Raw genomic sequence first — 9,950 nt, 5'->3', positions numbered from 1 at the left:
TAAGATTTGTGTGCTACTTGCAAGAGCTTTTCTGAGGCTTGATTTATTGAAGTTTTCAAGTTCTCTTTTTTTTCATAAAGCACATGCTTTCCTCACAAACCAGCGTTTCTTTTTCTTTTTTCAAAGCAGATTCTCTAAGTCTCGAGTGTTGGGTGTGTGGTTCTGTGCAGGTTCTCTGGTGGAAAGCATCTGAAGCTGAATCAGACTCTTCTGTAATTTGATGTTATTCAGTGGATCACTTGGACTGATCCGGTCACATCTGCCCGTGTTTCAAAGGGTAATTCTCCCTCCCTGACACACTTCTGTTCCTCTCACATATTTTGGCTGTGTGTATATATGCACTGGCCTAGCCTGTCAGACTTACTCGACTGCTTTTGGGAGCCGTGGCCAATCCCTGTGAGTGTTGAAGGAAAACATGTTCAACTGGACCGGCTCGCACACAGAGACCTGCGCTGTCAAGATCAAGAGATCCACTGCACACAAACACAAGAAGATTCAACACAACATCAGAGGTAAGTCAGCTGCATCTTCTCACTGTGCTGCTGGGGATCTGTCCATACAGCCTGCTTTGCTTCCAGTATAGCAAGAAATAAAGTTTCTGGTACTGCTTACTAGAGTTTATAACCATGATATCAGAAATCATTATCACAGTTCTCAATGAAATCCATTTCATTGTTAGCTGATTCATTCATCATGAGTATAATATGAGTGTTCAGGTTCAAGTGTTTTTCTGTTTTTTAACATGTACAGTTGGACTGTCTGTTAGTGTTCTTCAGTCACAGTGTTTGGTTTGGAGTCCACACTTCATCAGATCCATCATCTACCAGCACTGTACTCTTAAACGAGACACTGACTGGACTTATAAAGAGAGCCATGCAAGTGTCTATGATTAAATAGATAAGAAGAAGATGCAGGTTATGCGCTGTATGTTGGAGCAGTATTTAGAACATCAGTAAAGGATCTCAACCAGACATTGTTAAACTTGATTTTCAGCATTTTACAAGATGTTTATGTGCATGACCTTTGTTCTGAGATGTGTCTGCACATCTAGTGCTGTGTGATTGTGCATTCGTGACTAGGCACCTCCCTGTGAACAGACCTGGTTTATGCTGGTTAATGTTGGTTTAGTGCTAGTGTTTAGTTTGACATCTATGCCAGCAATGCTCATGGAATTCTAAAGTACTAGTCATATACTTCAGCAGCTACATTAGTTTCCCAAACCACCACGGGACAGCAGTGCCTGGCAGCCCATAACCTGACCTAAACTGACCAGTGCTCTGCGCATCTGAGGAAAGTTTTCAAATGTTCAGGTTTGTGTAGTAACTGTTACTGCAGATGACTGTAATGTTCAACATCAGTTTACACACAAAACAATATATAGAAACAGTTCAAATGCGTATGCCTACTGCGCACTGCGTACTGACACAGGTAACCGAGCACAAAATACATTTCTGTATGTATGTAAATTTTAAACATGACCATTTATATGGGATTATTAGAAATTGAGTTAAATACCACTCATCATCTTTAGAGTGACCACACATACACAACATGTTTTCAAGCCCATATGCCAGTGTTATTTCTCTGATTAAGGTGTGATGCAGTCCTGATGCAGTTTATAAGCAGAAAAAAGTTACACACTCTAAATAAGAACCATATACATGCTTAGGAGGTTTGTGCTGTGGCACTGTAAGAGAGACCTCTGTAAAAACAGTGAAAAAGGCCAATGTTTACTTATTGAAATCAGATCTCGTATTAAGATGTTTTAAGAACTGTATGACATTCAATAAAAAAGTCAAAATAAAAAAATCTTATTGAAGGGGTGTGGGATTACAAATGTAAATATCTGTTTTAGATCTACTGATCCTACGTCCTGACATACAATCACCTGAAAAACTAAGGTGAAGTACATTGCATTTAGCATGTAAGGTCATCAGACAAATGATTCTCTCAAGCAAAGTGTGTAGCAAGAGGTTTCTGCCAGTTCCTGTTCTGTTTATTGTAAATCAAATGAGCCAGATTACTGTGTCTCTCACCTTGTGTCTTTAATGGCTCTTGGTGGCCTTGTCTCATTCTTTGACTAGTTATGCTGATTGGATTAGGACTGGTGAAACGGGGCAGGTTGCTATACCTGAATACTTTATTTTGCATGCTTTGTTAAAGGTTGTCTCCCAGGTGCTTTGTCTCCGTTTCTAAGCACTGCCTAGCAGTTTTGGGGGAAGTTACTTTTAAAAGTAATGCATTCCAACATTGCATTACTCCCTAAAAAAGTAACTAATTACATAACCTTACTTTTTATGGAAAGTAATCGCATTACTTTTTAAATATGAGCAGGGCTTGTTTGTGTTTAATATACGAAGTTCTAATTACAGCAAATATAAGAGCCCTTTCACACCAAAAGGTGTACTGAATAAACCTCGGACTGAAGGAAGAGTAAATTCACGTCTGTGCAGTAGAACGCAGGAGAAGAAGGTTCAACACTCTTCAGCAATAAAAACACAATGAAGCACAATTGATAGTTTATCTAAAGTCATTTTTGCTTATTAGTATGGCTGAACTGGATCAAAGGTCAGCAGCAAAGACATCGGTTAATAAAATGGGATTAGATTCATTTGTGTTGTTTAACATGTTTAATTATTGCAGTTTGTGTCATATTCTGAGTTTTCACTGTTTTAATTCATTTTGATGAATACTAAATCTGTTTTTTGCGAGTGGGATGAATTAATGCACATTCACATTTAGATCTACAGTAACAGCATGCTCACACAGCGCACACAACGCCTCTGTTCTGCCGATTTCTCCCAACATGGGGACAGGAGAACTGTCAGTCAATAAATGAGTAACTGGCATTACTTTTTTGAAAAAGTAACTCAGATATTTTCTTGTAAATTAAAAAGTAATGCGTTACTTAATTACTTGAAACAAGTAATCTGATTACATAACTCGCGTTACACTGCTGCCTTAAGACCTATTCGCACGGGATTAGTATTATCTGGGGACCAAGTGTGATTTTGAAATGATCCCCCCACATCTGAATTTTCAAGCGAAGCCTATGATTTTACTCCAAATTACTGATTTATCTCCCGGATACCCGGATGTCAAGCTTTGAGTGTCCCGTTCTATGGTCCAATTAGATGGATTTAAAAAAAAAAGAAAAAAAAGAAACTAATATGGTTTTGTGCCCCGTGTCATTTACCTTTCACCAGGTTAAAATAATAGCTCAAGCTTTATGCTTGATTTATTTGTAACACATTAAACCTTTTCAGCTTTCTCTTTCTGCTAATTGTATGGTGTAGCGATATGACAGCACCCAAAATACTATCAGACACTCCAACGCAGCTCCATTCTTTGCGAAAGATGGATAAAAAGGCGCACAGGAAACAAAAACCTTGAAAAAATGATATACGACACGTCAAATTCTGGCCAAATCACAGAGATGCCGATTCGCACGGGACTAATATTATCACAGGACCTCGGTGTTCAGGGAAATATGGTAGGTCTTTTGCGGGGGAATTTTTACTTTACAAATTACAGACATGGCCGATTCGCACGGGATTAAGATCACAGACAACCTCTGCAATTATTACAAATGACTGGAGGTCACCAGGTGATCCTAATCCCGTAGGAATAGGGCTTTAGTCAGACTTCTGATGACTGCTGCATGTTCTCAATAAAGAACTCTGCTGAAGATACTCAAGAGTCTCCTGGTCTTCGCTTCTGAGTTTCCAACAGGGGAACGAAATATAGTTTCAGTTTGCATTTTGATTTTATGTTTTTGATTAAGTTAGATTATTTAAATCAATAATAACTAATTTAATACTGCGGCCCCCGGTTGACAACGACTAGCCCATGGTCAGTGGCTGATCATTTTTCAATGCGTGGATATGTGATGTTTTCTAGGATGGCCCAGCTGGATGTGTTCTCTGAGCAGGAGCTGACCTGCTCCATCTGTCTGGATCTCTTCAGCGAGCCGGTCTCCACGCCATGCGGACACAACTTCTGCCAGGGCTGCATCGGGGGCTACTGGGCCTCCAGCTCCGTCTGCAGCTGCCCACTGTGCAAACGGGTGTTTGAGGAGCGTCCTGAGCTCAGCATCAACCGGGTGTTCGCACACATCGCCCAGAAATATAAAGAGATGCAGTACGGCAGGGCCCCTCAACCAAAGCCAAAGCAAAAAGCGGTTATTACCGGAGCTTCTCTGGATGACACCGAGCAGATTTTATGTGACGTCTGCAGTGGCAAGAAAAAGAAAGCTGTGCGATCCTGTCTTACGTGCACTGCATCGTACTGCGAGCTTCACGTGGTTCCACATCAGCAGACGCCGTTCTATGCCTCGCATCGACTGCTGGATCCTCAGGAGGCCCTGCGAGGCCGCACCTGCCCGGAGCACCACCGGCTGCTGGAGGTCTACTGTCGCACGGATCAGAAGTGCATCTGTGCCATCTGCGTGCTGGAGGAGCACCGCACACACACCACAGTCTCAGTGCAGACAGAACGCGCTACCAAACAGGTAATGTGCAGATATATGCTTTCACTGCAGCTCCAAACTACAACGGCAAGTGACAAGAAGAGATAGATCATGCAAAAATTATAATTCTAGCTGTCATTTTTTACTCACCCTCAAGTTGTTGTAGACCTGTATGAGTTTATTTCTTCTGTTGAACAGAATAATACTTAATTCTCTATTAAATATACTCCATAAATGCAGTCCCTAAGATTCAAGATATTGGGGCAAAAAAATGCTGCTATATGAGTTTTTGTTTCATATTTATATAATATGATAAGCGATATCACAAGAGCAGCGAGAGCAATATATCACACGAGTGTGGTTTATGTCAAAATATAACGAGTGCAAATGTGATTTTACACAACAGTTCAGTAAATAAGTCAATATTGTGTGTTTTTGCTCAATTTTGCCAACACAAATATGACCTTTAAAGCCACAGCAGAACTGTCCAACACAGCAGTGTTTAGTTTCTGAATGAATGCTCCTTTTGAACGAATCATGTGAATCAATAATTCAAAGACCCATTCATAAAGAATTCCTGAATGAATCAGCCGTTTGAATGAATCGAATGAATCAGTGACTCATAAAGACATTTACCGCCACCTGCTGGCAGATTTAGTTTCTTCTTTAGAGTATCATTTCATTTATTAATAAATAAATAAACATTAAAGGGATAGTTCACCAAAATAAATCAATAAATTCTGTCATCATTTACTCACCCTCATGTAGTTTCAAACGTATGGCTTTCTTTGGTGGAACATAACAGAAGGTATTTTGAAGACTGTTGGTAACAAAGCTGTATTGCTTACCAGTGACTGTATGAACAATACATACTGAGATGTTTCTCAAATTACCTTCTTTTATGTTCCATAGTTTACGTTAGGCTGTTGTAGTCTAAATGTTTATGTGTAATATATTTTATGTTGAATCAAATAAAATATTTCTTTCTAAAGCAACTATTTCTAATGTCTACTTGATACGTTCCCATTTAACACAATAATAGTTTTAAATACTCTTTTGTGAGTATTTTCACAGACAAATTTAGTTTGGGTTTTTAATTGCCGATTAATTAGATTTAAATTTTTAATCGATTGACACTCCTAATAAAAATATGAATATATATATAATAATAATACTATGGAAGTCGATGGCTACCATCAACTGTTTGGTCACAAACATTCTTTAAAATATCTTCTTTTGTGTTCAACAAAAGCAAGAATCTCATACATGTTTGGAATGACAAGAGGTTGAATATTTATTGCAGCAGAATTTGCATTTTTTGGTGAACTATCACTTTAACATTTCTAATCTATAGTTAGGAGCAGAATACTAAAGGTGCTAAAACACCTATTGTTTTTCTTAGTGTTATTTTATCATTGTATTTGTTGGTGTTGTTATTTTTAGTTGGCGCTTGCTGTAGCAAAGCATCAGTGTTATCATCTCATATTCTTCTTCTGGACTAAACTTTGGCACCTTACTCATTCCACACCATTGAGCTATGATTTTGTATAAGCAATCAAGTGTAAAAAAAAATAAATAAATAAAAAATGTGTGAAACAATATCATAGGGATTGGTCAGATCCTAGTAACCAACCACATAGAAAAAACCATCAAGAGGAATATCTGTGGATCAGAACATTGTAAAGACATAGATGGGCTCTTTTGACTGCCATGTATATTTAAATAGCACCCAACCATAAAGAGATTCCTATAGAAAAATGACCCAGCAGAACATCAGAGAGACATGGGGTAGACTATATAATATATGATAGATATTTAGTCCTTCGGAGGAAAACAAACACTGAGAGAAAGACAGATTTTAGATCTGAGAGGCTTTTTCTCACCTCATAGAGACTCCTGGGGAAAACAGAACTGGACCTTCAGACATGTATTGACAGAAGAAACGCCCAGCTGACTGAGCTGAAGAGCAAACTACACGCCTTGCAGGTATTTTAAAACTCTAGTCCAGCTTTACTGTCACTGCACAGTTTGCAGCATTCAAGACGAATTAAACATATATACTTGTATAATTGTTATGTTATGGGTAGCTTTTAGAAATTCACTGTGAAAAACAATAAAATGGCCTTTTTTACTTTTCTTGACAGTGATGTTTAATCATCTCCACATATAGCAAAAACTTTGCTAAAATCTTCCTTATAATAAACATCAGCACCGAAACTATTTTGAACTGTCCCTCCCTTTGAATGGTGCTGGTCATGTTTGCAGTCCAGGTTTGTCATGTAGAGTGTGTTTGACAGAGCTACGCTCAGGCTGAGCTGTCCGAGGTGGAGCAGGTCCTGTCTGACATCACACACTCAGTAGATCGCATCCGCAGCGAGCTGGGGGGCGGGATTGAGGAGAAGAGAGAGGCTGTGATTGGACGAGGACAAAGCATCGTCACCCAGCTTGAGACAAAGTTAGCACAGCTGCAGGAGCGCAGAGGCCGGCTAGAGGCACAGGCTGTTTCAGACGACCATATCGGCTTCCTTCAGGTACAAAGATGCAGTCCTATAACAAACACCCCAGATTCTCTCTCTGTGTGTGTTTTATCTCTTCTGTTATTGTTTTTGTTTTTTAAACCACATCCATTGCTTCATCCTTTTATTGCAACTCGTTCTCACTCAAGGCATCAAACACTGAATATGTCACTAATAAGACACTAGGAACTCTGTTACAAGCGCTTGTTTTATGCATCTATTTTCATTATAATTTTTGTGTTTATTTGCAGAATAAAATTGTTTACATATTTATTTCTTTGCATGCATCTGTAAAAGTAAAAAGTTATATTAATACTAACCCCTACCCTAACATTATATTTATAATAACCCCTAACCTAACCCTGCCCGTACCCTAAATCTAGCCTCACAGAGCAAACAGATACAAATACAGTCACAGTCATTTATTGCAGAAAGTGACAAAAAATACATAAATACAAGCAACACATGGTGCATTTCAAACCTTCTGATGCCATATCATATCTCAATGTGAGAAACGTAAAGTGAAATTTAAGGTTTGAACTGTTGAAAATGTTCATGCTCGGTTAACACAGTCAAGATAAATCTTTTAGTATGATGCAGTTGGTCACGAGGCACATGACAGGAGACACAAAGCTGACATAATGCTATTTTAGGCAAACCTACTGTTTTGGTCTACTGTTGTTCCCTCAGACAGTCTTCTCACTTAACACAGAGAAGAGATGCCCACACACACACACACACACACACACAGAGCCCTTATCTGCAGCTCAAGGTTTTCTAGCTTCTAGCGAGCATCTTATCAGTATGGTTGGTTACACACATACTATGCAGCCATCAATTTGGAGAGTAGAAATACAGGATAGAACAGGATTCTTTAACATCTGTTAGTCAAACATCTAATTGTCACAATTCTCTCCGTCACTCGTAGCTCACGTAGATGGGAGATCATCCTGACCCCTTAGCATGGCCTCGTGACCCGAGGGAAAGAATACACTCAAGCATGTGTTCACACCTTTACTCTTACTACTTCTAAAAAGACTACATGCACACTTCAGTCTATATGAATATAGAATACACTCTTTACTTTACTTTACTTTCGCTTTACTACTCAAGTCAATCATCAAACAATCTGGGAGGATAAATACTGATCAATAACTTGATTAATAATCAACCGAGGCATAATACAATCACATTAATAAGAAATCATGTAATAATATGATTAATATCACTCTGGAGGATATGACAGATCAATCTTCACTCCATCCACTCCTTCAGTCCCCTGTTTTAGACCGGTGTGGGGTCCAATACCCCACGGCTGGTCTAACAAGTGAGGTTACTATGGAAGGTGGAGTGGGGACGCATGTTTCCCTGATGGGTCAGATTTAGCCTCTTCACCCCATCATGGACATGCTGGATACTATAAGTCCAGTCCCCATGTTTGGGGCTCTCCCAACCCTTCCACTCACAACAGGGTGTTGACGTCATCCTTGGTCAACTGCTTCAGACTGTTTGTCAGCTTCAGTAGTGCATTTGCTCCTCCACCAGATTCACAGTCCTGCAGGCAGATTTGAAAACATAGGACAGACAACAGCGGACCAACATCCACATTAGTAAGCATAAGATAACCAGTCCTACGTATCCTCCAAAGGCATACAAAACATATTTGATCACTCCCATAATCATGTCCTCTGACGCTGCAACAAAATCGTTCCAGGCTTCTTTTCCACATATTCTTCTACAGAATCTGTCACATCTGTAAAAATTGCTCCTACTGTAAATACAAACTTCCACACTAACGCCAAAGCCGTGGGTTCTTTAGGATCTGACAAAAACAGTGACCCTGTCGATCGAAGCCATAGAGAATTAAAATATTCATATCCTGCGAACACCTCAGTAGTCTTAACCTGCCTCAAGAAATCATTAATATACTTCTCGTTAGCCCACTAGGATGTCAATTGAGGGTAATACCCTGTTTAGACTTATCAGCGGGGTACCACTCAGGACCAACAACATGGGAGACGATTAATTAATTAATTGTTAAATTAATTGTTCCATTCTAATAATGGATTTATTAGCCAGTAGCAAGGTAATGTCATGCTGAAATAAAACATCTACAAAATTAGCCCAAAAACATATGGCACATATTTCTCAACTCTATGATTATACTTCTTCAATGGCTGAAACAATTCTTCTATCAGTCTACAGCCTCGCAACCCCTGCAAGCAGAATTAAATATCTTTTCCCTTTAAGGACTAAACTGGAACTGAATATCCTACAGAGCATGTAGTGCTTTGGTGGCCTTCATGGCCTTAGACGAATGTCTTTACCTGTCTTATTCAGCTATAATGGATTTTGGTTAATTTGGTCATATCAGAAAATGAACTGATAACAAGAAAACTACATTTTATTCTCTGGAAGCCGGGCTAAATTAAGAAACATTTATTAATATTGCATTCCTGACATGGGGCAGACCCTCAGTCACCTCCCAGATACCAAATACAGACATTGTCTATAACCTAAATACTAGGACTGGTTTTTCAAAAACTATTATTGCCAATCCATTGCATAGAGCAAGAAGAGTGATTGTAAATCCACTCATTCATTCCCCCATTAAAAACCATGTTGTGGTTCAAAACAAACTGGTAGTCTAACTTCAACTAACCATAAATGAGTAAGACCCAGATAAAGCCATCTTTAAAAATAGAAATAAAAAGGAAACAATCAATATTCCCACTAAAACCTAGAATAGTTCCTAATTCGTATTTAATAGCCCTTTTATTAAGTTGTACTTTCACCACAGATCCATCTGCAATCATCATAGCCCACATACAGTACTGTTTAAAATAACTGAGCATAAACCTAAACTTGTCAACATTTGGCCGAAAAGACACTGTAAGTATCAAGTGAAGTGTATAACTTCAAAAATACAACTTTACTTATTGTCATGCAAGTATCTTTATATCATG

At 38.9% G+C, this 9,950-nt stretch overlaps 1 protein-coding gene across 1 annotated transcript in view; it reads left to right on the top strand.

Moving 5' to 3' along the window:
* The first annotated feature begins 312 nt into the window (after nucleotides 1-312).
* The window catches only part of btr30 (bloodthirsty-related gene family, member 30), a 31,011-nt gene continuing 21,373 nt past the window's right edge, over nucleotides 313-9,950 (top strand). The window contains exons 1-4 of the mRNA XM_079441504.1: nucleotides 313-512; nucleotides 3,901-4,510; nucleotides 6,359-6,454; nucleotides 6,766-6,999. Of these exons, the coding sequence (XP_079297630.1) occupies nucleotides 337-512; nucleotides 3,901-4,510; nucleotides 6,359-6,454; nucleotides 6,766-6,999 (1,116 nt within the window). The 5' untranslated portion in view covers nucleotides 313-336. The remainder of the gene's footprint in view (nucleotides 513-3,900; nucleotides 4,511-6,358; nucleotides 6,455-6,765; nucleotides 7,000-9,950) is intronic.

This window comes from Barbus barbus (genome assembly GCF_936440315.1).
Source record: "Barbus barbus genome assembly, chromosome: 19".
NCBI classification, from domain to species: Eukaryota; Metazoa; Chordata; class Actinopteri; order Cypriniformes; family Cyprinidae; genus Barbus; species Barbus barbus.
Note: the sequence above shows the minus strand (reverse complement) of the source record. Positions and strands in the feature narration are given on the sequence as shown.